This window comes from Salvia splendens, chromosome 18 (genome assembly GCF_004379255.2).
Source record: "Salvia splendens isolate huo1 chromosome 18, SspV2, whole genome shotgun sequence".
NCBI lineage: Eukaryota > Viridiplantae > Streptophyta > Magnoliopsida > Lamiales > Lamiaceae > Salvia > Salvia splendens.
Genome location: NC_056049.1, coordinates 17,138,003 through 17,162,837, shown reverse-complemented (window position 1 = coordinate 17,162,837; position 24,835 = coordinate 17,138,003). Strand labels below are relative to the sequence as shown.

General features: G+C 38.9%; 4 protein-coding genes across 5 annotated transcripts; 2 read left to right on the top strand and 2 right to left on the bottom strand.

Annotated features, from left to right (window-relative positions):
• The first annotated feature begins 904 nt into the window (after nucleotides 1-904).
• LOC121777433 (peroxisomal adenine nucleotide carrier 1-like) lies at nucleotides 905-3,445 on the top strand. Its single transcript, XM_042174693.1, has 5 exons — nucleotides 905-1,221; nucleotides 1,996-2,227; nucleotides 2,515-2,661; nucleotides 2,734-2,903; nucleotides 2,988-3,445. The coding sequence occupies exons 1-5, from the start codon at nucleotides 1,091-1,093 to the stop codon at nucleotides 3,259-3,261; spliced, it is 954 nt and encodes a 317-aa protein (XP_042030627.1). The 5' UTR covers nucleotides 905-1,090; the 3' UTR covers nucleotides 3,262-3,445.
• A 143-nt stretch (nucleotides 3,446-3,588) lies between these two features.
• On the bottom strand, nucleotides 3,589-5,872 carry LOC121777432 (heavy metal-associated isoprenylated plant protein 32-like). 2 transcript variants are annotated; one of them, XM_042174692.1, is made up of 4 exons: nucleotides 5,743-5,872; nucleotides 5,562-5,653; nucleotides 5,215-5,290; nucleotides 3,589-5,109 (listed from the first exon to the last, which is right to left on the bottom strand). In XM_042174692.1, the coding sequence occupies exons 2-4, from the start codon at nucleotides 5,589-5,591 to the stop codon at nucleotides 3,725-3,727; spliced, it is 1,491 nt and encodes a 496-aa protein (XP_042030626.1). In that variant the 5' UTR covers nucleotides 5,592-5,653; nucleotides 5,743-5,872; the 3' UTR covers nucleotides 3,589-3,724. The 2 variants fall into 2 exon arrangements, with proteins under 2 accessions (XP_042030626.1, XP_042030625.1); XM_042174691.1 differs by having other exon boundaries at nucleotides 5,562-5,855.
• A 10,250-nt stretch (nucleotides 5,873-16,122) lies between these two features.
• On the bottom strand, nucleotides 16,123-19,214 carry LOC121777338 (TVP38/TMEM64 family membrane protein slr0305-like). The gene is made up of 9 exons (XM_042174566.1): nucleotides 18,833-19,214; nucleotides 18,396-18,457; nucleotides 17,852-17,906; nucleotides 17,614-17,712; nucleotides 17,392-17,478; nucleotides 17,166-17,282; nucleotides 16,953-17,045; nucleotides 16,723-16,753; nucleotides 16,123-16,606 (listed from the first exon to the last, which is right to left on the bottom strand). Exons 1-9 carry the CDS (start codon nucleotides 18,932-18,934, stop codon nucleotides 16,449-16,451), a joined length of 804 nt encoding a protein of 267 aa, XP_042030500.1. The 5' UTR covers nucleotides 18,935-19,214; the 3' UTR covers nucleotides 16,123-16,448.
• A 1,694-nt stretch (nucleotides 19,215-20,908) lies between these two features.
• LOC121776823 lies at nucleotides 20,909-22,378 on the top strand. Its single transcript, XM_042173985.1, has 4 exons — nucleotides 20,909-21,103; nucleotides 21,178-21,410; nucleotides 21,524-21,704; nucleotides 21,851-22,378. Exons 1-4 carry the CDS (start codon nucleotides 20,909-20,911, stop codon nucleotides 22,376-22,378), a joined length of 1,137 nt encoding a protein of 378 aa, XP_042029919.1.
• The last annotated feature ends 2,457 nt before the right edge of the window (nucleotides 22,379-24,835 follow it).

Sequence of the window (24,835 nt, the reverse complement as noted above, 5' to 3'; positions counted from 1 at the left end):
CTTGCACATATGCCTGTGTTTCTGCACCCTTGTTTACCTTCTCCCACTTAGCCCGTTGCACGGTCTAAGTGTGAGAAGTTTCTTGTACACAACGTGTTCTGTTTGATTTTTGCTTGATGTTTTGTCCTTCTCCCACTTAGCCCACTGCTAGGTCTAAGTGTGAGAAGTTTGTCTATAAATATATTTGGCTTACTTGGATATGCATATATGTTTTATGTTACCTTCTCTCACTTAGCCCACTGCTTGGTCTAATTGTGAGAAGTTTGTGTTTTCTTTATCCAAACACTGACCACCCTTTTTTACACTTCATCAAGTTCGCTTGAGGGCAAGCTGAAATGAAGTGGGAGGGGGGGAAAAGTCAGTGTAGTCAGCGTTTTGAAGTACGCATGCTTAGTTAGGACCTATGTGTTTTTAGATATGAACTGATTTAGGTAAATAAAGGCAAGTTTCCCTTAGTAAGAGCGATTGAAGAGAGGATACATGTTGATTTGTTAGATTCTCTCCTTCAATAAACTGAAATATGTTTGGATGAAGCAAGAACGATGGAAATGCTTTAATCTAGATCCTCTGTAAAGCTCTCTAAAATGTGAATTAAATGCCTAGAGTAGAACACTTTCTACCATGCGTCTATTCTTGTGTCTTTTGTGTTTTGTTCGAATACAAACAAAAATGATTATATAAAAGTATGATTCATATATTAATTTCTTCGAACCTATTTTTTGTTGGAAATAAAGGAGTATATTAAATCAAAATGAGATTATAAAAGGAGGTGGAGGGAATATCTTTATTGGATGGAATGTAATAAAACGAAGCAGATAAAGATAATTAAACTTGGTTGACTAATTTGAATTCCCCAGTCCAACGTGTAAAACAGGCTAATAAAAGAGTACTTTTTCTTCATACAATACTGCCCATTCCTCACACGCTTCCCAACGCGATTGCTCCGACCAAGTCTTGGACCCATACAACTATCTTCTAAATCCGCCGGCCACCGCCGCTCCGTTTCTTGATTTAATGGCCCAGTTCGTTCCATTCAATTTTTAATTGTTGCAGAGTTAAATTCATTGGAACCTTGATAGAATCTTGAAAGATGGAGTCTTTGGTGGAGGCAACATCAGGTGCAGTGGGTTCCCTGCTCAGCACCTCCATTCTCTACCCACTTGATACTTGCAAGACTAAGTTTCAAGCTGAGAACAAAGCCCATCAACACCAAAAATATAGGTTCCCCTTTTTTCCTCTCTCTCAAGAACTCTGCTTTTTGTTGCTAGTTCGTTTTTAATGTAAAATATTTAGCAAGATAGAGATATGCCAGATTAATTTATCCTTGATGAGGTTTATATATGAGTTGAACTTGTTAAAAATGTGATCTTTTTCTACGAACAAAGTACTTGTTGACAGTGAAAAATCTCTATTTCCTAGGACGTTAGTTGGATATTGAGGTAAATGAACTCGAGCCAATTTTTTAGTATGTGAACAATTTGATAATTTTCTGTTGTTTAGAATTAGGGGTCTGGAGGACTGGAGGTGAAATTTTCAATAGGGTGTTGTTATGATGTTGATTTTAGGCTTGTCTGAGACTGGTTTTGGTGGCTTTGTTTGCCTGATAAGTTTTGAGGAGAATAGATGCAATTAGGGGATCTGATCGTGTATGATTATTTTCTGATTTATGTGTGTAGTTATCCTTGATCTTATCAGTTGTGAATGAAATGATGAATTGTTTCTGAATTTATGTACTTAATTTTGCACAAATCTTTTAAGAGTTAGATCATTCTTTTGTTGGATGGCATGTTGTTTCTTTGTAAGGATTATGATGCAGAACGCTAAGAAGAGTGATTTCCGTTGATTCGCTATTGAATTCCGAAAGAACACAAGAGAGGAGAAAATGCACCATAGCCTTTATTTATCGAAATCCAATTTCCAAAATAACAAAGAAACTAATACAGGGATAACTTTTAATAATTCTCAATGAGATTACTTTTGTGTTTGTCTAAACAGGAACATCTCAGATGTCCTTTGGGAGGCAATATCGACACGTCAAGTTCTCTCGTTGTTCCAAGGTTTGGGAACAAAGAATTTTCATTCCTTCATTTCGTCGTTCCTCTATTTCTATGGATACAGCTTCTTGAAGAGGCTTTATTTGAAGAAAAGTGGGTTAAAATATATTGGGACCAAAGCCAACTTAGCCATAGCAGCAGCTGCTGGTGCTTGCACAGTCGTAGTGACACAGGTAGACAATAGATCCGAATGCTCCATTAGGATTTCTTTGAATTTCTTGTACAGTTCCTTTTGGATGATGATGATGATGCAGTTTTAGTACAATATATGTAAAAGCTTTGCCAGATTTTTGAAAAATTACATGGCAACGTATTTCGTGTTCTATTATATGAGTTTGATGGAAACGGACCTCACCAATCATCGTCAAGATCACACCATTGTTAGAAAAGAAACTTTGTTGTGTGAAAATAGTTGTTGTGATGTTTGATTGTTCGTTACCTCTTGTTTTTTTCACTTCAGCCTCTGGACACAGTTTCCTCGAAGATGCAAACGAGTGAGTTTGGAGAATCTAAAGGATTATGGCAGTCCCTCTCGGAGAGTACGTGGGGCGAGTCATTTGATGGCCTAGGCATCTCTATTCTTCTCACCTCAAATCCTTCCATTCAGGTTTGATGACTCGTTGGTTCGAGTTATGTGTCAAACGGAAGATTTCTGATTTTCATATCTCAAATTGTGCAGTACACAGCCTTTGATCAGTTAAAGAATAGAATGTTGAAGGAGAAGATGAGGAAAAGGGAAAGCGGTGCAGCAGCATCACCGTCTCCAGAAGCCCTCTCTGCACTCACCGCCTTCCTGTTGGGGGCTGTCTCAAAATGCATCGCCACCTGCATAACGTACCCTGCTATAAGGTACTATCGCTAGCAACCTGTCTCGTCCCACAACCAAATATTTTCACCCCCACTTTACAGAAAAAAGAGCTTTTATATGGACAGGTGCAAAGTAGTGATCCAGTCGGCCGAGTCTGATGAGGACGGCAGATCTCAACTGAAAACGCATAAAACTGTGTCTGGTGCACTGCATTCGATATGGGAAAAGGAAGGGATACTTGGGTTCTATAAAGGTCTGCAGGCACAAATCCTGAAGACGGTCCTGAGCTCAGCGCTGCTTCTGATGATAAAAGAGAAGATCACGAAATCAACGTGGATCACAATGCTTGCACTGAGAAGGTTCATCCTCGTGACAAGAAGCCGGTTGAAGAGCTCGTGAAACGTCTTAACACAAGCCCGGTTGTGCAATGTATGGCGCAGAAGCATGTCGATTCAGCAATGTATTTAAGGTTAGAGTTTATAGTAGCATTAAATTGACAAATTTATCCTCTTCAAATAGAGGTCTTTTCATCAATGTTGTAGTATGAGATTGATTTGAATTATTATTGCTGTTTATTGCCCTCTTTGAAGCGTCACACTACACATTCTCATCATCAACAACCATTTGGTTTCAACACATTTGCATTTCATATATTATCTATCAAATACTCCTTTGTCATGAAACACTAATCTAGACATTTGCAATCAGAGAGGGGAGCAAATTAAATACCAAAAAAGGGGGAGAGAAAGAGAAGCAATCAAACTTGAAGTAAAAACATCTCCATTTGTAGTACTATAGCATCAAGACTAGCAATTCAAGAAACTGTGAACTATTCAGCAATTGATTCATCTGTCTCTCTCCCTCACATCACACTACAACTACCGGTGTTCTCGTCACTGAACATCGCATACTGGTCGGGCCTGTCGCCAGGTGGCGGAGGGTACGGGTAGGGCGGATAGGGCGCCGGCATGTAGTTGACTGCTGGGGGCGGCCTGGCGTACATCATCGGCTGGAACCTCTCGTTCCCGTTCGCCCTCTGCTGGTTCATCATCATGTTCGCTAGCTGCTGCTGGTAGTAGGGGTTGCCACCCGCCATGTGGTCAGGCGGCCCACCACCAGGGAAGTACCCCGCCCCACCACCGCCGTGAGCTGAGGCCGGCAACCCTTGCACTGCGGCGAGGTTTCCCATTTGCCCCATTGGTGGTAGATTTCCCATATGCTGCCCCATTTGGCCCATGGGAGGCATATTACCACCACCACCACCATTCATAGCCATCATGTTAGGCATTCCATGAGGTCCATCACCCATTTTCTTGGCCCCATTAGGCATGAAATGGTGCCCGTTGCCTGGCAGCCCGCCGCCTCCTCCACCACCACCGCTGCCACCCCCATTCTTACTTTGGCCGGCATTGCCTCCTCCGCCATGCTGACCACCCCCGCCCCCATTCTTTCCTCCCTTCGCACCACCACCTTGATTCTGATTCCCGCTACCACCATTGCCACCACCACCGCCCTTCTTCCCACCACCACCACTCCCGTGGTTCATCTGTACAGGAACGCTACCATTCCCACCGCCCCCACCCTTGTTCCCATTCCCACCGCCACCAGCATTTCCACCGGGCTTCATCATCTGCGGGAGCTGGCCATTCATCATGTTCTGCATCATCATCCCTGGAGGCATTTGCGGGCCACCATGGCCACCCCCAGTCACCGGCTTCATCTTATTTAAGGGCGCATGATCCATCTCATCATCGAGCTCATCATCATCAAAATCATCATCGTCAAAATCATCGTCATCATAATCATCATCACTCAGGTCCTCTTCCTGGGGCAGCTTGAACTTGACCGACTTCGCATTCTGCTCCTTGCTGCCACTGTTAGGTGCCATCTTCACATCATTCATGAACTGCGGCAGCATCTTCATATCCTGAAACCCCTTCATCTGCTGCAGCGGCTGATTATGCCCTGAGGGGCCACCACCACCACCACCCTTGGGCTGATTGTTTCCCCCACCCTTTTGGCCCTGCCCTTTATTCCCACCACCACTGCCTTTGCCACCGTGGTCGATTTGAAGATTTTTGAACTGGTTGTTGAGGTGGTTTTGATTGCTGTTGTTGGATGGCTTTGCACCCCATAACTCAGCATGCTTCCCATTCTTGATTAGCTTCTTAATCAGTGTGTTTGGATCAACATTACCAGAAACTGTTACCTTCCCTTGCTCTGAATCTATTTTAGTAGTGTATACACCTACCAAAAATCACACACTAATTAGCCCAATTCCTTTTCAAGATTCCCACACAATAAGCATAAAAGAACCAACTTTTTTCAAGAAATTCAAGTACATATGCATACCTTCAATCTTCTGCAAGATTTTCTTGACTTTATGCTTACAGCCATCACAGTGTATATTCACTTTAAGAACACAAGTCTGCAATCACCATCAAAGGAGAGATACATCCACTTAAATTAGAGTAAAGACTGCAACTTTAAGATGTGGGAGCTATGAAAACAAGAAATCAACGTTGAAACAACACAAAGATTATAACTTTATCCGAATGAAAACGCAGTGAAATCAACAGAAAACGTGTGAGAGAGAGAGAGAGAAACCAGCACTGAAAATAGCACGCCACAATGCATACACTCACTTACACGAGCCCAGCATTTATCAATAAATGAGAGGGAAAGAGAGAGGTAGGTACCTGGATCTTCAAGAATTCATCTTTACTCATTTTGCAGACCCCTCAAAGCAAATTACAAACAGGGCAATGCAGTGACAGAGAGAGAAGTAGATCTGGATGAAAATAAGTTTCAACAAATTAATGTGCAGTCCCCTCACAAGGAGTCACAAAGAAGGAAAGGATAAAGAGAAAAGGAATTCACATTATCACTTCCCCTGCTGAATTCTGGACTACCTCTATTTCAGAGTTTTGGGGAGAGAGAGAGAGAGAGAGTGTGTAGCAATTGCAAGGAACAAACAAACTCTCACTCTTCTTGCTTTTGGAGCTTTTATTTATGGTTAAAAATTAATTATTTTTATAATAATAAGGTGGTGGGGATGATTATTAAGCCACATTTTAATCAAATACTATATTGATTTTAATTTTCTTTTTCCCCCACTTTCATAGATATTGGCATAATTTTGGGCTTTAATGCTGCTGCTTGCGGCTTGGCTCTTTCTAGAACAACGTTTAATACCGCAGCTCGGCTTGACTCGTGTTTGGTTTTATTTAACCATGGTTAAATATATACTAAGATGCAAAATGAAATCTGCTGTATATTTATTACCGTCTGATTTCAAGTCAGATTTTACCCTCTCCAAAAAATTGGTTGTATCAATAATTTTTTGTGATTTGTTCAGTTTGATAAGTATATTTCTTGGTTTTGACTTTTGATTTGTGAAATTATAGCACCTTCTGTATTTGGGAGTAAAATATTTGTGTCAAAATTAGTTCAAACAAATTACTATCATGGTCAACATTATGTCCAGTCTCACTTTCAAAATTTAATTATGAATAACGATTTTCAATTTTCATAATTATTTCATCCAGCTTTTTTCCAGAAAATTATGTGATTGATGTGGCAGTTGATTTTGAACACAGGGGAATGTTATGCTATCTTAGAAATGTTAATGTTCTTCCTTAGGATGATACACTACATATTTAAATATGTGGTAGATGACGTGTTTAAAATCATTTATTACATCAACGCGTATTTTGCCGAAAAGAAGATAGGTGGGATGATTGTGAAAATTGTAAACTTCGTAATTTATAACATAGATCTTAAAAAGTGTGGGACGATAATCTGGCCATCTCTTCATTATTTATTTGGTAATTTGCCTTTTATTATTTGAGGGTTATTATGAAATAAGGCAAATTGTGTTACTACATTTTGTTTAAAAGTCTATTATTATCTACGAGAGAAAGTTCATAGCACATTATTATAGATTATGCAGAGATTTAATATATCTAGTTAAAATTCCTACTTTAGAAGAAAATATAGTCAATAATTAAGAATAATTGATAAAAAAAAAAGTAAAGTAGCAATAATTTATACCTTTACAGTACATACCATACTGAGAAATGAATGCAAACAAGTTGGACTAATCATAGTCAACCTACATGCATAAATATTTTAAACTTGCATACACAAATATGTCCTCCATAGATATGTTATCCAATCATATCTCCATCTCACCTACAGACTATATAAAAGTAAATACACAAGAAAGACAATATTTGTAGTAAGAATTTTCATGAAATGGCAATTTTTTAATGGTTAGTTTTTTTTAGAAGAGTTCATTAAAATAATATACTATAACACAATATCCATTCCCAAGTTTAAAAATCCTTAATCTGGTTAGTCAATACTACTTTCATTCTTAAAAAAAATAGTCTTAGTTATAGACGCAGTATATAATTATTAAAGTAAGAAAGAGATAGAAAAAATTAGTTAAAGTGTTATTAGTGGAAAATAAGACTCACCACATTAGTGAAAAAAAACTTACTATGTATAGATAGAACTGATTTCGATAAATCATGACTATTTTTCGTGGATGAATGCATCAATGGTTTTTTTTTTAACCAAATCCATCAATGGTTTTTTTTTTAACCAAATCCATCAATGGTTTTTTTTTTAATCAAATCCATCAATGGTTTTTTTTAACCATTCCATCAATGCTCGTTTGTCACATGATGCTCTAGTATTCTTTCAGACAGCAGCATAGGTGGTGGCAAAGAAAGCTGTAAAAATTTGGTAAGGATTTATTCACTCTCATTCTCTCTCTAAGTCTAAGCTAATAAATGGTGTTATGCATCTTAAAAAGGCTAAACAATGATGAGACCCTTGTGGGTATGTCGTTGGCATATCTTAGTTTGAAAATTGTTTATTTTTATTACAGTTTGAATTTTGATGTGTAGTCTCAAAGGGCAAAGGGACCCCTTTTGAGCAATAAAGGAAATGTGAATTGGCTGGCAAACAAGTCCAGAGCCTTTGTCCTAGCAGCAAAGAGCTTAGATATTATTGTATGAGGTGCCGAGTTTGAGTCCACATATCAGTTGTAATTTCCTCCTTGTTATAGGAGTTTATTTTAAAAAAAAAATTGGCTGGCAAACAAACTTCATAACAACTTGTCATTCTAACTGTAATAATTCTTTGCTGCTTTTAGATGACAATCACCAAATTCTTTTTTTCGGGGGTGTGATAAATGTTGTTTAATTTTGCTTACTGTTTACTCAAGAGACACTGTATTTTTACAGTCCTTTTTCTTTCTTTTGTAGCTTCTTTTTCTTTTATGGAAAGAGGGAAATTTTAATTTTTTACTCCCTCCGTCCTGGATTAGGAGTCACTTATTGTTATGACTCGGGTTTTAAGAAAGAGTTGAAGTGTGTAATAAATGAAGTGAGATGGTGAAATGTGTAATAAATGAAGTGAGATGGTAGAGTGTGTAATAAATGAAGAGAGTTGGTTGAAGGTGGGTCCCTTTTGACTTTTTGGAGTGTATAATAAATGAAGTGAGATGGTAGAGTGTGTAATTAAATGTTTGATTTTTATTTTGGTTTATTTTAATGTAGAGAATGGCATTTTTATGTAATTTTGATGAAGAATGGGGTAAAATTGTATGATTAAATAAGGAAAATTCTAAATGTGACTTTTAAACTGAGACGGACTTTTATGACAAAAAGTGACTCTTAATCTGGGACGGAGGGAGTATTTTATTTGCTGGGAATCAATGTTGAGAGTGGAAAAAAATATAATGCTAACTGCCAAGAATGCGATGGAGAATCTGCAATAGGCTTATTAGTTTCTCCAGATTGTCTAAATATTTAATTCGCAATATGGTACAATCTCAAAGCTTTACACTCATTTGGGACATCACAAGATTCACAACTAGGAATACCAACTTTCGACTTGACATGAACACATGAGACTTTAATAGATGAGTGAACTGCACCAAAAGGCCCTGACTTTTCGCCTTGTAACATTAGAGGCCCCTAAATTTTAAAAATACCACCACAAGGATCTGACAAAACATATAATCAGAAATCGTATATATTTTTCCATTTTTCGGACGAAAATGCCCAAATGGGGTGAAGGACAGTTTAGACCTTTTGATTGCATTAGGCTGCACCCCTATGACTGCATTTGCTGGTGCGGTCTTGTCAAGCACCTGTGTAATCATAATTCCATTTATATTTTTCAATTCTGTTTCATTATTTCTTCCCTCCATTTTCGTTTCATCTACCCATTTCAAGTTCTAATCAAATTCTGATTTCCCTCTCAAAACAGTATACGCGATTTTACCTTCTTCGGCATAGGGCAATTTAGGGGATTTCATATCTTCGCCAGCCGTTTGGGATCTCGAATTTAGTGGATTTCATCTGGATTTTGCTGAATTTAGGGTATCAAAGAGGGTTTTAGGCGATTTCCGTTGGAATTTTATTTTGCAATTGTTGGTTGATTTTTTTTGGTTGTATAGTTACTGTCGGGCATTTGAAAATTATTTTTGCAATTCTTGGTCGATTTGATTTTTGTATTGTCGAACTGAATTCAGGTCGTTACGCAATGTCTTCTTCTTCTTCTCAATCGTTCGGCTCAAGCTTCAATTGGAATTGGCCTCGTCCAGAAATTGTGAAGTGTAATCACGATCTTGAGGCCGAGCTCGTTACATCTAGGACGGCTGCTAACCCGGGTAGACGTTACTATCGATGCCCTATATGGAAGGTTAAAACCATGTATTTTGATCGTGTTGTCCATTAATTTTGTTGGCATAAAGATTAATGAGAAATTATTATGCAAGACGATGACTGCAAGTTTTTTCGATTGTTTGATGCGAGTCTATCCCCAAGTCAAGACAGTTATTTTCAGAGAGTGAAACTTGAGCGAGACCAATTCGAAGCTGAACTTCGAAGCAAATCTCTACTCGAAGGTGTGCTGCACGAGAAATTGCGCTTGAAAACCGTGGAGTTTGAAGACTTGAAGCTACAACTGGGTATGAAAACTGAAGAGTGTGACGCATTGGCGGTGAAAATTGGTCAGATGGCAACAACTCTCCGGCGCTTAAAAATCACAATCTTGTTCTTATGTATTGTAATTTTTCTACTGTTATAACAATGCTATGTCGTGTTCACTCCGTGGTTCATTTCTGAAATCACAAACTGAAATCCTGATCGACTACGCTTTGCTTTGTTGCTATTCATTTATGTCTGAAAGCACGAATGAGGTTACACAACTATGACTGAAATCACAAACCATGTACACAAATGAATACTACCAAACTGAAATCACAAATGAAGTTACTCAAATATGATTGAAATCACAAACCATGTACACAAATGAATACTACCAAACTGAAATCACAAATGAAGTTACTCAAATATGATTGAAATCACAAACCATGTACACAAATGAATACTACCAAACTATCACTGAAATCACAAATGAAGTTACTCAAATATGATTGAAATCACAAAGCGACGTACGCTATCCACAAAAATACCACCACCAAAATTTTTCCACAGAACTTTACTTCCACCAAAATACTAGTCTGTTACAAAATAGTCTGTACCATACAAATCATACTATTCATATCATCACTGACACAAATTGTTCAACCCATCCGAAACAAACCAACGTTAATAAGTAAAGGCCATCAATCTTGATCACCGCGGCGGCCGCATCTCTGAGGATGAGTCCTTGTCCGACTGCTTGGTCTCGGATTCGAAACATTAGGCTGCAACAATTAATAGTGTAGTAAGTATACATGCTTAAGCACTGTGTACAATTACATAATATAGTTGCATATGCTTACTGCATAGTACCTTTTGGCGTTGGGGATTGTTTGACGATTCAGGTAAAGTACTGTCACCATGTTCACGCGAAGTCTCCCCAACTTGAGAACGGGCATCTGTCCGAGGATCATTGCTGCATGTCCTCCTATTATGACCTTCTAGACCGCACCGACGAAATTTCATCACGAAGGTGCGACGCAATGACTCACCTCCATCTGCATGAAGACGAACCATCTTCGGCCTACCACGCTGTCGCTTTGACCTCGGGGGCGCCATTTCCACTGAACCATCTGCAGTACTCTTCGGCCAACTGGCTACCCCATTGATGGGGTAGAGGACATTCTCGTACAGCATGATCATTGTTGACTTCAAATAGTATCAGGAAACGAATCGCGTCACGTCGTCGCCATTCTTGTTGATAGTTGCGATAGCATACGTGCACGGGATTCCGGTTAGCTGCCACAATCTGCAAGAACAAGTAAAATCGCGCATGTTGACAACATATTGGCCAGACGGCCCAGACACTTGTTACGAAGACTGTCCGTTCCATGTTGCCCTCCACGATGAAGCCTTCGCGAACTACTTATCAACAAGCTCCTTGATAACAGGCGGGACTGCATGATCGTAGCTTTTGATCCATTGGCCTCTGATCTGAATTCTTTCCATTTGACTTGTTCGAATGTCCTCCAACATGCTGATAATTGCTTTCTCGCGAGCCAATGCAATCTTCGAATTGAATGTCTCACAGATGTTGTTCAGGATCACATCACAACAGGTGTGTGGAGAGAAAAAGGCCTTGACCCACTTTTCTTTGGGAGCTACTCCAGAAAGCCACTGGTGTGCACTGGGATATTCGGTTTGCAAAGCATCCATCAAAGCCACATACTGTTCGAGGGTGGTACTCGAGGAAATCTCCCACAACCGGTCTTTGAAATCTTCACCAACAAATCTCTTCTTAAAATTGTTGTATATGTGCTAAACACAAAAGCGATGCTCGCTTTGTGGGAATTCCTCAGTAAGGCCCTGATGCAACACAACAATACATTACCACAAAATCACAATTCAGTACATAATTTATTAAACAAATTACAAATAAAAGTAAATCACATATCACGTACATGATAAAATATTGGAATAACGGATGGCCTACCTTTTGTTGGTCAGACATAAACACATAACGTGGCCCATTAGCATGCAAGTTTAGGTCATCGGCCAAGTACTCCACAAACCACTTCCACTGGACATAACTCTCGGCCTCAGTCACCGCCCAAGCAATCGGCCACCAGCCATTGTTGGGATCAATCCCCATTGCTGTCATTAGCTGGCCTTTGTACATCCCTCGTAAGAAACAAGCGTCGAAGAAGATAATCGGGCGACATAACTCCTTCCATCCTTTTTTCAGTGGCCCTAGCAGTAAAACCTCATAAATCTCGGTCCAACGGCACCAGATTCCCTCATATCTTCATAATGTATATGAATGTTGGATTCAGGGTGCGTCCGCTTCAATTCGGCTTTATAGTAGAACAAGTGTCTGTATTGGGACGCCGCAGAGCCGAAAATGCCGTCCACTGCGTGCTCTCTGGCCCGATATGCCTTCATCCTACCTATCTTCAGGCCAAAATTTTCATCGACGCATTGCCGTATAGCTGCAAGCGGAATATGAGGGTTAGCTTTGATCTTCTCCATATAACGCTCCCCTAGCCACTTGGCCGTCAGCCACTTCGAATCCAATACTTGAGAGCATATATGCGCGTGATCGCGTTGCATATTCAACACTACATAATCATGACCATTGTGTACTTCGTGCTTCCTCAAGTACACATACCAATCACATCCTTGCCCTTTACAAATCGCACGAATTTTGCCGCCGTCGTTTCTTTTCACGTGCACCCGCCTTCTTGACTTTATTGCGTACTGCCTCAACACGTCATAAAAGAAATCTCTGTGCTTAAAAACATTACCAGGCTTCCACACGGGAAGCTCATTTCTGACAAACTTGAACGGGGTAAACTTTATGCCATTCTTCTTCAATGCCTCCAAACCCTCCAAATCCTGAAGGTCATCAACATCTTGTAGCTCGTCCGCAAGTTCTTCCTCGAAAAGTGGGTTGTTTGTCATGGTCCTCTTGTCCACATAAGGCGAAAACTTCCTCCGTCGTTTTTCCCCTGACCCCGCTGACCCCCCTGACCCATGCTCACCCGGCTGGGTTTCGCCTTCAGGATAGACTTCGCCATCACCCGGCTGCTGTACATTCTCTGGGTTCTGTCTCGCTTCTTGTTGTTGGAAAATGGATTCGTAATATGAGGTGAAAAGCTGCTCATCTCGGCACATGTTTGCCAACGAGATAAAATGGTCCAACTCATCATCTTCATTATCAGTCGGCGGTCCCTCATTATGTAGATGGCAGCCATCCGGAATGTACTCAAACGGCGGCTCCTGAGGTTCTACTCCAAGACCATCATGTACTTCCGGTCCACCATGCACTTCAGGCACAACATGCACTTCGGGACCATCATGCAATTCCTGTCCACCGTGTTCCATGGATGGAGGTTCAAGTCCGGACATTATCAATTCATCCGGAATCTCCTCGATAATGGGTGCTTCCGACTGCACTTGACGTTGAGCTTCGGCTGAAAAATCCAGGGTCGGTTTGTACACATTATCGTCAACATGTTGAACATCTTTACTATGAGAAGATTGTCCCATCTGCTTTAACATAAATTCACAAATTAACACCATGCATACAATCATAAATCACAACTCAATTACAATAGGTTAGGTATGCACTAACCTCAGCCACGCTATCAACAGGGCCTACAATTGCATCGGTTTCATGATGCCCAATCTGAACAAATTATGAAATCACATATGAATACCAAACATAAACAACAAATCACAAACATGTACCACCGTCGTGTACTAACCTCTGCATGGCTAACCTGTTCACAAGTGTCTTCAACCTCAGCCTCAGGTTGTATACCATGTTCACCATGGCTAACCTGTTCATTAACGTCTTCAACCTTAACCTCAACCTCAACCTCATGTTGTACACCGTGTTCACCATGGCTAACCTGTTCATTAACGTCTTCAACCTCAACCTCAACCTCAACCTTATGTTGTACACCGTGTTCACCATGGCTAACTTGTTCATTAACATCTTCTACCTCAACCTCAACTCCACATTCGCATTCATGGACATCTCCTTGTCCAACAACACCAACCACTGGTTCATACCCTTCAACATCAAACACAACAGCTTCTGCTTGCTCTGCACTACATGAAGCAAATGCATCCATCAAATTCTTACGGGCAGCCTCCTCTTGCCTCTTCCATTCGCGATGTTTGTCTTCTAAACTCGTGGTCAAATACTCTTCAAACTCAAGATCTCTAGGGTACCACTCAAGCAACAGTAATGGTGCCGATGGTTTCCTCTGCTCCTCCTAATGGTGTTGTTTCTTCCTTTTCGGTTTACTCTTCGGCACAATTGGGTTTGGTTCGTCAAGTTTTTCAATGACCACAGTGGGTTTTTTACTAGCATTCACAAATTTTAGCAACTCCTCCGCTTCTTCTTTTCGCTTCTTCAGCAAGGCGGCCGCCTGTGTTATCTCGACAACATATATGTGAACTAGCTTTGTGCTAGTAACCGCGACTTTGAGAAAAGGACCCAGATGTGCATCGTCAATTATGGGCAGCAATGGGCCTCCTATTTCCACGCCACTACAACCAGCACTGTACGTTGGATGAACGTAATAGAACTCACATATGAGGTTCATATTGTAACCCAACCGCACTACCATGCATGCCAGATCTACGAAATCGAACTGACGAATCCAGCAATAGTCAAAGAATGTCTATTGCCCCCCAACATACTTCTTCTTTCCATTGATTTCGAAGATTGACCCTCCGTGATGAAAACCGACGGAAAACATCCCGGGATGGTCCCCTGTTATGGTTTGTACAGAGTTAGCAAACGTCCAAATTTAAACCAACTTTTTTCACATATAAAGTCCTAAATCACAGTCCAAACAATTTCCCAAACGAGGACATCAAAATAGTTTCACAAATCAACCAATTTTCGGAGCCCTAAATCACAATCAAAAACCTTGAAACCAATTTTAAATTTGAACTTACTATATTCTTCTTCTGGATAGAAGAAATCAAGCAGAGGATCGCGAATGCTCCACGTTTCTGGGTCTACGTCGATTATCTCCGGTCCCCGACCCCTTCTACTGTGTCTAGGTGATGCCGGAGGTGATTGTGACGAAGACGATGGCGTCGCCGGCTTCTTTTTTCGCCTAGAAGAACTACGAGCGGAGGACGCTCCAGCAGCACTTCGTCTCCGTTTTGGAGCCATTGATGAAAAGGATTAAAATGGCGTGAAAGGCAGAGGCTAATTATTTTGGCGAAATGGCAAATTGATGAAGTGAATGTGGAATTGGAGGGAAAAAATATAGAGAAGCCTGGCGAAATGTTTTGGAATGGCAAAAATTTATGAAATTTCAATGCAGGTCCGATTGCAATTCATGCGTGTGAAAATAATAGGGGACAACAAGCAATGCAACCTGTCACACCAATTGCAATTCGATGTCCCGTCAACAGTGCTGCAGCTGACACAGCACTGACGACCATGCAAAAGCCCGATTTTGCCCTTACAGGCCCTGATGGTCTAATGGTCCGAAAAAACACGATTTGTGATTATATGTTTTGTCAGATCCCTGTGGTGGTATTTTTAAAAGTTAGGGGCCTCTGATGTTACAAGGCGAAAAGTCATGGCCCTTTGGTGCAGTTCACTCTTAATAGATTTGGGTCAAGTCTTATTGGATTTGTGTCCTTTTCGGGTTGATCCGTCCCGATTATTTCAGGTTAGGTTCGTATAACCTAATATAAAAATATTATTATTCTTTAATTACTTTTATGATTTTTTTAAAAAAAATATACTTTAGTTTTAGTATCTATGTTCGTATAAAGCAGGTGCAAATCATAAAAATCAGATTTATCATGTAAGTTAGGTTAAAAACCAGGTTTAATCGTTTAAATTAAGTTTATAATAGTGTAAATAAGATTTAATTATCTGATTCTAGTTTTAGTCATGTAAATCAAGTTTATATCATTTTCATGTTGTTATCCTGTGGTGTTAATCCATATTGTATCGTGACATTAACAGGTTTTTGTCGAGTTCAGATTGTGTTCAAGTTAAAAGATAGCAGGTCGGGTTAGTGTTTAGAGAGATAATTTTCTTTATAGGTTGGATTCGAGTCGGACTACTAAATTAGGTTATTGACCAGATAACGGTCCAATTCTCACGATTTACCACCCCAAACCATCTTTTTTACCATATAAATATAATTTGGCTCATTCATTCTTACAATCCCAGCCAGCATTGATTGTACTTGGATTAGGTGGCTGAACAGTAGGAATGTGCCCCAGTGCATGTGTAGCTCTGAACATAGATAACAATAATGTCCAACAATAATGAATCCAATAATTCTTGAATTTATTTACTCTATGTAACCATAGCCTCCTCTAAATCCAGTTGCACAAATATACTAATAGCTACACATTCACTCTAACCATAGATAGATACAATACAATCAATCCAAGCCAGGACAAGATTTTGCTACAACTAAGTAGTACTATTACTATACCGTATAAGCCAATGCACAAGTATAGGTAATTTTTTCGTCGTTACTAATCACGACTATACAGTTGAATCGAATATCGAGCAATGCTACCGGAAACTTATCTCTTCAAAGGAAGCAGAGTGGTGGTGCGAATGTACACGTAAAATTCTTGATTGTCTTACGTGCTATCAACCTTGACTATAAGCGGCTGGCGCAGATTCCCCTCCACCGGTAAATCCGGTGACACGGGATCGCTGCCATCCATATCCTCGTTCTCTGCCAACGCTTTCTCTAGAGCAGCTTTTGCTACTCGTGTCACAATGACCATTAACATAACTGCAAGCAAACGTGTGTGGTTAATTATCCGGGGGCAGATGGTAATTCTGTTCCTGCCCTTAGACTGTCAAACACAAGAGCAAAAGATCAAATCTAGAATGAGACATGGCATTTACCCGACACCACAAGGCTCAACGCGATAAATGCCTGCATAGGTAGGTTCAGAATAATGTGAAATAAGTAGTTAGAATAGCAAGAGGCTGTCAAATCCTCGAGCACATAAGACTATAAATTGCTGAAGATCGAGCTCGTAGAACTAAAACCAGATAATAACAATATGTACCAAAACATTGATGTAAAATAAACCATTTGTTCACTCAATAGATTTCCGTAAAAAAATCCATACCCAACGGGTTTTCGAAAATCCGCTCCATCCATGCGTCACATCTGAGATATCCTTTAACGTTGTTCCAACATATACCAATGCCAGAGTAATTGGCTACAAAAGAGGACACGATTCGGCATATGCATCAATAAATTATCCTCAAATCTAATTATATTTAAGAGATATATTTTTAAATGATCAAATAAGGCAGGATCAGATAAGAACGGTGCATACCATCATGCCCAGCCATGATGCCATCAAATACGGAACTAGTGAGACTGATGTCACAGATAAGAGGTAATTCAGCATGCTGAATGGAAGTAAAGGAACAAGCCGGAGCAACAAAACAATCTGTTCAATAACAAGGAATTGAGAGCATACATTCATAAGAACAACGAAACAAGCACAATAGACTTCAATGTCAAGAACCAAGCATTGAATTCAGAGAGGACACACAAACCTTAAATCCGGACCTCCGAATTGAAATCTCAACTGCACGAAACTGGGGGTAGTCTTTCAACTTGGCCATGACAAACGACCTACCTAGCTGCCATAATTCACACGAAGATTATCTCAACCAGAACATGCCTTTTTATAGTTGCTACTAACTAATACAGGCAAAACGTAGAGAGTTAAGGAAGAGGAATGTAATAACATAATGAAAAAAGAAAAAAAAAACTACAGTTCGCCCAAGAAGAAATGCTGCGCCAGCGCCTATTGTAGCCCCAATTGAATCAGCAACGAAACCGACTGGCAAGCCAAAAAGATAGCCACCACCTAGCTGAAAGGGTCATCTTACACAACATTAGGACATGAGATAACTTCTTTCTAGTTTTCTATGATTTGTCAAGACTTGATACCAGAAAACTAGAACTTCAAATTAATATAATTTGTCAAGGAGATTAAGTGTTCATCCTTACGGTTAGTATTGAAGCTGGCACTGCCAATATTGTTAAAGGGATGTAAGCCACCGCTCTGCAAGGTCCCAAAACCACATGTCACTATGAAAATGGATGAAAATTTCCCAGGAACCAAATAGTAACGCAGGTTAAAGAGCAAATAAGAAGCCAAAAGTGCCATTAATCTATTTTACAATCAAGAAGATTGTTTATGGATAGAGGATGTTTGACCAAGACAGCCTTTTATCATAAAATTCCAATAGCTTACCCACCATCTTTTGCTATCTAACTAAAAACATGAATTTGAAAGTAAGGAATCAGAACATATTAATCTTACTATGTAAATAAACCCATCATCAACATCAACATCAACATCAACATCAAAATGTAGCAGACCTAATTATTAGATAAATATGATTTGTAGCCATCTCATTCCAAATGTTGGCAGAGAGTTCATTTAATATTCTACTATAAATGCTGTCTGGCATCTCAAACAAGAAACTGGCAGCAATCTCTGTACCTTTTAAGTTTAAATAATTTACACGAACATTAAAATAGTACTTACAACACCAGAGGACCCCAAGGACCAAGATCTTCCTCTACCCATACCAAGAAATCTCTAAGCATCTGCCACATAGAAAAATGAAAAAGATTCCAACATAATAATGTTAGTCAAATCCATTGCAACAATTTTGGTATTAATACTCTTTCAAACACAGTTTATAACAAAATATGAAAACATAGTCTCCAGTCTCCACTTATTCAGCTAGGTATGCTTTCCTTCAAGAAGTTAGATTACAAATTTTATTACATTTTGTTATCCCCAAAAGCAATCCAATTAAACAAAAACAGGTTTTTCAATCTTAAACCAACTAAAAACATAAATTTCATCACCCATCCAATCCACAAACTGATTCAAGAAAATACCCAAAAAGATAAAAAAGAATCCAAGAAGAAGACAAAAACATAAACCAGACAAAGATCCATGAGAAAAAATCCAACCTTTTCAACAGGGAGAGTGAAGCAAGCAATCACAATTGCGGAGAGGAGCAGCAGAAGCGAGAAGAATCTGAGGAACGAAGCCCACGTGATATTGAACGCCATCTTGATCAAATGTGGGAAGAAAATTGTAACTGTTTTTTGTTCCTCCAATGTCGAGAGCTATATCAAAATCCCCAAACACACAAGAAAAGCCTGGAAAAATTGAAAATCTCTCACTACCGAAGATTCAGAAACAAAAATACTGGAAGATTGAGAATCATATCAACTCTGATTGGGTTAGTCCGTGATTCTGTTCCCTATTTCATTCTGTTATTCGTGAAATAAATTTCTGGGAATTTTTCTTGATTTAATTTTGTGTTTAGATTTCACATTTAAACATGTAATCTTGATGCTTGTATAATTGAATTGCTAAGCTATTTTTGCTGTTATAACATTTATGTTGTAAAGGTCAAAAATACCCTTGACTCTTCTTGCACGTGACGTCACGTGTTTAGCGGAAACCAGTTTGTTGCTGATAGAATTTTTGGTTTCTCGAGAAATATCTAGGCTGAAATAATTGTTTACTCAAATGGTAAATCTATAAATATATAACAAAGAATCCACAGTTTCATGAAAGATTGGTCACTATATTATAAAATTTCATTAGTATACAGTAACATATTATATTAACACATGATTGATATTAGTATAGGGATGTATTCATTTCCTTTTTGTATCTTTTGTTCTTTGTTCTTTTTAATCTCAGCCCCACGATTTTGTCATCCGACGGTTAGATTGGTGCTACGTGTTATTTAATAATGCAGATTTTCAGTTGAATAATGTACACCTGACTAATAATGCACCATTATAGTATAATAATGCAGATTTTCAGTTGAATAATGCACATCGACTAATAATGCACCATTATAGTGTAATAATGCAGATCATCTGGACCGTTGATGAATGAGATCTAACGGCCATATTAAGAAGAATAAAGGATCTAAGGGATGAATATGAGAATAACGCTCCCCAGTTAGTATATATTCAACGATTACAATGAAAATTCTATTAAAAATTATTCCTATAACCGTTGCATAAAATAAGACCATGTGGTCACCCTCAATTTATTTATTGACTAATGTGATTATGCCATTTGTTGTAATATCATTGGTCAATAAATATTTTATTTAATATTTAAATATCTTTTATATATTAAATGAAATATATAAATAAATTATACCAAAATTCATATATTTTTTTATCATCTACAAATAGAGATCACATTTCCTATAATTCTATTCCCCAAAAAAATCTCTATTTTTCTCTATAGATAATCTTTCTTCTATTTTACAATTTCTCATTTTTTTAATTTATTCACCATGGACATTGGCAGACACAGTAAGGAGAGGGGAGGGGCTTAAGCCCTTCCCCTAATTTTTTTTTCTATTTTTCTTCTCCTAAAATTTTCATAAACTGATCTTTAGCCCCTACCAAACTCTTCGTTGTAGAAGAATAAATTGTCGGATGTTGAAAAATAAGGGCTGAAATTATAAAATTGCTGAGAAAAACAATGGCGGCTAGGTTATTACTCCCTCCGTTTCGCCATAGTTGAGGCGGAACTTTTCGGCACGGAGTATAAGAAAGGGATGTTTAGTGGATTAAGTGGATAGATAATAAAGTAGATGAAGTAGGTGGACTTTTTACATTTGAATTTCAATTTTGATTTGAATTATTATTTAAACTTGAAAAAAAATTCTTTATATAAATGATTTATTTATTTGTTAATTATCCACATTCAATTTTTAAATTCTGTAGATAAAAAAGAGAGATAGAGCTACAACATGCATAAACAGAGAGTAGATGAAAGGTCTTCTTTTATTAATTCAAAATGAAGTCCGTAACAATTCAAAATTCATGGTCAAGCACTTTACAAAAAATTCACCAAAATTATGGCGCCACTACAGATTGGAGATAATTAAATGTGGCGCCACTTTCCATTCACTGTATTAATACTCCACTTCTACCAATGGAGTAAATGCTCTCTATCCATCCATTCTCTAAGCCTTGAATGCTCAACCACTGCCTTGAATGCTCATAATGGGGCATCAAGAGTACTCCTCAGAAATCAAGAACCAAGTGGTTCAATTCATCATTGGAAGGTGCATCGACATTGTTCCTCCTCGCGGCACACTTAAGGAGACACAGCTCAAATTCAAAATCTCCCGTCAAACCTGTACACGGTGGTGGAATGCTGCAAAGAAACAACAACAAAGAGGAGAATCAATGCAATTGGTAAGTCTAAAAAAAGTGAGGTCTTACCCCAAAAAGTTGCATCTGGATGTTGAGGTACTATGCATTTCTCAAAGAGATGCAACCTCTTAAGTATGGCAGCCGGTTTGGGTTGTTCAAAAGCCACTGTTTGGAGGTGGGTTAAGGCTGGCCTAATTAGGCCACACACATCAGCCATTAAGCCCAGCTTAACAGCTACAAACAAGTTGTTGAGACTGAGATTCACAGTTGAATCTTTAGAACTAGACAGGATCTTGAACAAGATCAAGTTCAAGAACATGTACAACACCATACAGATTGATGAAAAGTGGTTCTACATGACAAAAGGAGCTCAAAGATTCTATCTTGCTCTATGAGAGGAAGAACCTCATAGAACATGTAAAAATAAGCAGTTCATATAAAAAATTATGTTCATGTGTGCAGTTTTAGGCCATTGTTTGGTGTTAATGGTGAAGTCTTGTTTCATGGAAAAATTGGAATTTTTCCACTTACCAAACAAGTTCCAGCGAAAAGGTCAAGCAAAAATAGAAAGACAGACACTTTGGAGACAAAACTCATAGAGAGTATCACAAAAGATGTGACCAGGGACTGCTTGATCAATAAGGTAATGTTGCATCTCTTTAATGCAATTAATTTGTGCACATCAGCCATTACATACCAGTGTACCTACATACTCATGATACACTAGTAATGAAGCTTTGTAATGTTGTGAAAATGATGATTTAATGCATGGCACCTTGTTGGGAACAGATATTACCTGCCATCATAGCCAAGTGGCCTGATGGGGCAACTAAAGTTCTCAAGATACAACAAGACAATGCAAGACCACACATCAAAGACAATGATCCAGCTTTCAAAGAAGCTGCACAACAAAGTGGTTTCTCAATATCACTTGTGCAAAAACCACCTAACTCACCTGACACTAATGTCAATGATTTGGGTTGGTTCAGAGCAATACAATCACTGCAAACTCAGACTGCATGCAAAAATGTGGATAATTTAGTCAATGCAGTGGTGCAATCATTCAATGAATTACAGCCACAGACTTTGGACAATGTTTTCCTAAGTCTTCAAGGCTGTTTTATGGAAATCATGAAAGTCCAGGGTCATAACAGCTACAAGCTGCCCCACATAGGGAAAGCACATTTAAGGAAGACTAATCAACTTCCAATGGATCTAGAAGTTCCAGTGGAACTGGCTATGCAAGCAATTGCTTATCTGCGGGACCAAGGGAGCAACCAGGGATTGGAGATGATTGCCCAGTCATTAGGATTATGAAGGTATAGAAGAAGCTTTTGTGTTTTTTGGATAGGCTGCCTATGTGCATGAATGATGCATTCAGTGAATACACATGAATGCACATATCATGCTAGTGTTTTGTGTTTTGAATAGGCCCTCAATAGGCTGAAATGATGCATTTTGTGTTTGTACAATGTTGTAACTGTGCAGAAATCATGCATTATGTGGTTCTAAATGCCTGTAACTGTGCAAGCAATTCATCACCAACCACATTCACAACAGCACAACATCAACAGCACCATCACCACCAAAGTCACAACATCACAACATCACCAGAACCATCACCAACCAAATTCACAACAGCATAACATCACCAGCACCATCACCAACCAAATTCACAACATCACCAACACCAACACCATCACCAACCAAATTCACAACATCACAACATCACCAGCACAATCACAGATATATAAACCAAAGACAGCCCATTCAATTAGAGTACATATCACGGATCACACAAATATAACCAACGATCACATATCAAAACACAAATGACAATCCATAACCCTTAAGTAAGCATACAGAAAGATCTCACCCATATTACGGATCCAAGCAATTTTCACCGAAGAGTGCCTTCACCTCCCTTTCTGCATCGGCCTTGTTAATCTCCCATGCTTCCTTGTCAGCCTCGGTGATGACATATCGCCTTACAAACTCTTCATCCGACATTACTGGGCTGTCAGTCACCTCATAGATGTCGCCGCCTTCACCAACAGCAAGACCTCCGGTCGAGAAGGCGCGGCCTTCCCTTCCAGGTACGCCTCCAGTCGGGGAGGCGCTGCCTTCACCTCCAATTACGCAACCGGCCAGGGTTCGGGAGCCGTCGACACCACCCGACAAGGCCTCCGGTCAGGGGAGAGGCACCTACGCTTCCGGCGGGTTCGCCGATGTGGGAACGGCAGATGAACGAGAATAGATGGTGAATTAACCCTTCATCATCTCGGGCTGATTGTCTAGATATACGGCGGGAATTGCTCAAAATACGACCTCTCCCGAGGGAACTAGCCGAGATACGACCTCTTCTCCGAGAAGCGGATGAAATAGGCCCTCTACCGCGCGAGCCGGCTGGAACGCGGGTGATGCGAGGGTTAATCCATCCATCGCCTTCGGGGTAGGGCGAGCGGTCCATTGTGGGGTGGGCGAAATGAGAGAGGATGAGGGCGGCGGATCTGGATCTAGGGTTTCAGAATTGGGGAAGAGAGAAGGGAGAGTTGTTGTGTAGAGAGAGACGACAAATGTGGATAATGAGCCAAACAAAATGGCGCTTGGTTTTCTTCATTTAATTAAGTGTAATTAGGGGTGTTAATAAATATGCATAAATCACCATTAAATCTGCTAATTATTTCTTTTTTTAGAAACGACTCAACTATAAAGAAACTTTCTGAAATGGTAAAATGACTCAACTATCGCGATACAGAGGGAATATTAGGAAGAAGATGACTTTTGGCCAATTAAAAATAATTACCGTACTGCACTATTAGAGATGACACCTGGCGGAGATGACATGTGGAGGCGACAAATTGTTTTAAAAAATTAAGGAATAAGGATTTTAAAAATGGTCGGCTGTTTTGATAGAAATTTTTAGTATACGGAGCAATTTATTTATCTTAATGTAGAGAATCAGAAGATGTGCTATAATATTGATTGTATTAATTATTTATTTATTTTTATTTCTAGTTTAGGGTGACATTTCGATTTATTTAATTTAAACATTATATTTGTCATTGATTCATATTATAATAGTAATAGTTTGTTATGATTATGATTTTTTCCATGATATATTTTTTTCTGTCTATGAAAAATAATTATACTCCCTCCATCCGCCATTAGGAGTCACATTCCTTGACGGCACAAGCTTTAAGAAATGTTAAGAAAAATATGTGAAAAAGAGTTAGTGGAATACGGTCTCACTTGTAAATATTACCCAGTTTTAAATAAAATGTGAGCAGAATGAGTTAGAGGAATGTGGGACCCTATTACCATTTATGGTAAAAGTGAACCGTGACTCCTTTTCGCAGACGGGGGGAATATTTTTCTATTTTGTTGTGTCCATCAAAGCTATTTAACGGCAATATTTCAACCACTTTTTAAAAATCACTCTCTTACTTTTCGATTTGTAGTAAAACTATTATCATTACCAAAATTATTTTTCATGTACTAAATGGTAGTTATTCTTTCACACACACATATACGATGAAGTTCCTACCGAAAAAAATTTCTACATCCACCACTGACCATGGATGATGAGAATAACATGTCCTCTAATTCTAAAATTTTAACCTTCCTAAAATTATTTGTATTTTAATTATTGTAATTTATGACTTTTGTTTATTTGTTTTTATTTTGTCAGTTTTTATAAATTTTTATAAATTTTAAATAATACTCCCTCCGTCCCCAAATAATGTACACTTTGGGTTCGTGATAAGGCTAATT

Coding starts and splice junctions, on each gene's coding strand:
- LOC121777338 (XM_042174566.1), bottom strand. CDS start 18,934: ATGGCGTTCAATATCACGTGGGCTTCGTTCCTCAGATTCTTCTCGCTT. Junction 16,754..16,952: donor GATTTTCGAAAACCCGTTGG/GTATGGATTTTT, acceptor CTACCTATGCAG/GCATTTATCGCGTTGAGCCT. Junction 16,607..16,722: donor GTTGAGCCTTGTGGTGTCGG/GTAAATGCCATG, acceptor GTTTGCTTGCAG/TTATGTTAATGGTCATTGTG.
- LOC121777432 (XM_042174692.1), bottom strand. CDS start 5,591: ATGAGTAAAGATGAATTCTTGAAGATCCAG. Junction 5,291..5,561: donor ATGAATTCTTGAAGATCCAG/GTACCTACCTCT, acceptor TGGTGATTGCAG/ACTTGTGTTCTTAAAGTGAA. Junction 5,110..5,214: donor AATCTTGCAGAAGATTGAAG/GTATGCATATGT, acceptor GATTTTTGGTAG/GTGTATACACTACTAAAATA.
- LOC121777433 (XM_042174693.1), top strand. CDS start 1,091: ATGGAGTCTTTGGTGGAGGCAACATCAGGTGCAGTGGGTTCCCTGCTC. Junction 1,222..1,995: donor CATCAACACCAAAAATATAG/GTTCCCCTTTTT, acceptor TTGTCTAAACAG/GAACATCTCAGATGTCCTTT. Junction 2,228..2,514: donor GCACAGTCGTAGTGACACAG/GTAGACAATAGA, acceptor TTTTCACTTCAG/CCTCTGGACACAGTTTCCTC.
- LOC121776823 (XM_042173985.1), top strand. CDS start 20,909: ATGGGGCATCAAGAGTACTCCTCAGAAATCAAGAACCAAGTGGTTCAA. Junction 21,104..21,177: donor GAGGAGAATCAATGCAATTG/GTAAGTCTAAAA, acceptor CATTTCTCAAAG/AGATGCAACCTCTTAAGTAT. Junction 21,705..21,850: donor GGGACTGCTTGATCAATAAG/GTAATGTTGCAT, acceptor TGTTGGGAACAG/ATATTACCTGCCATCATAGC.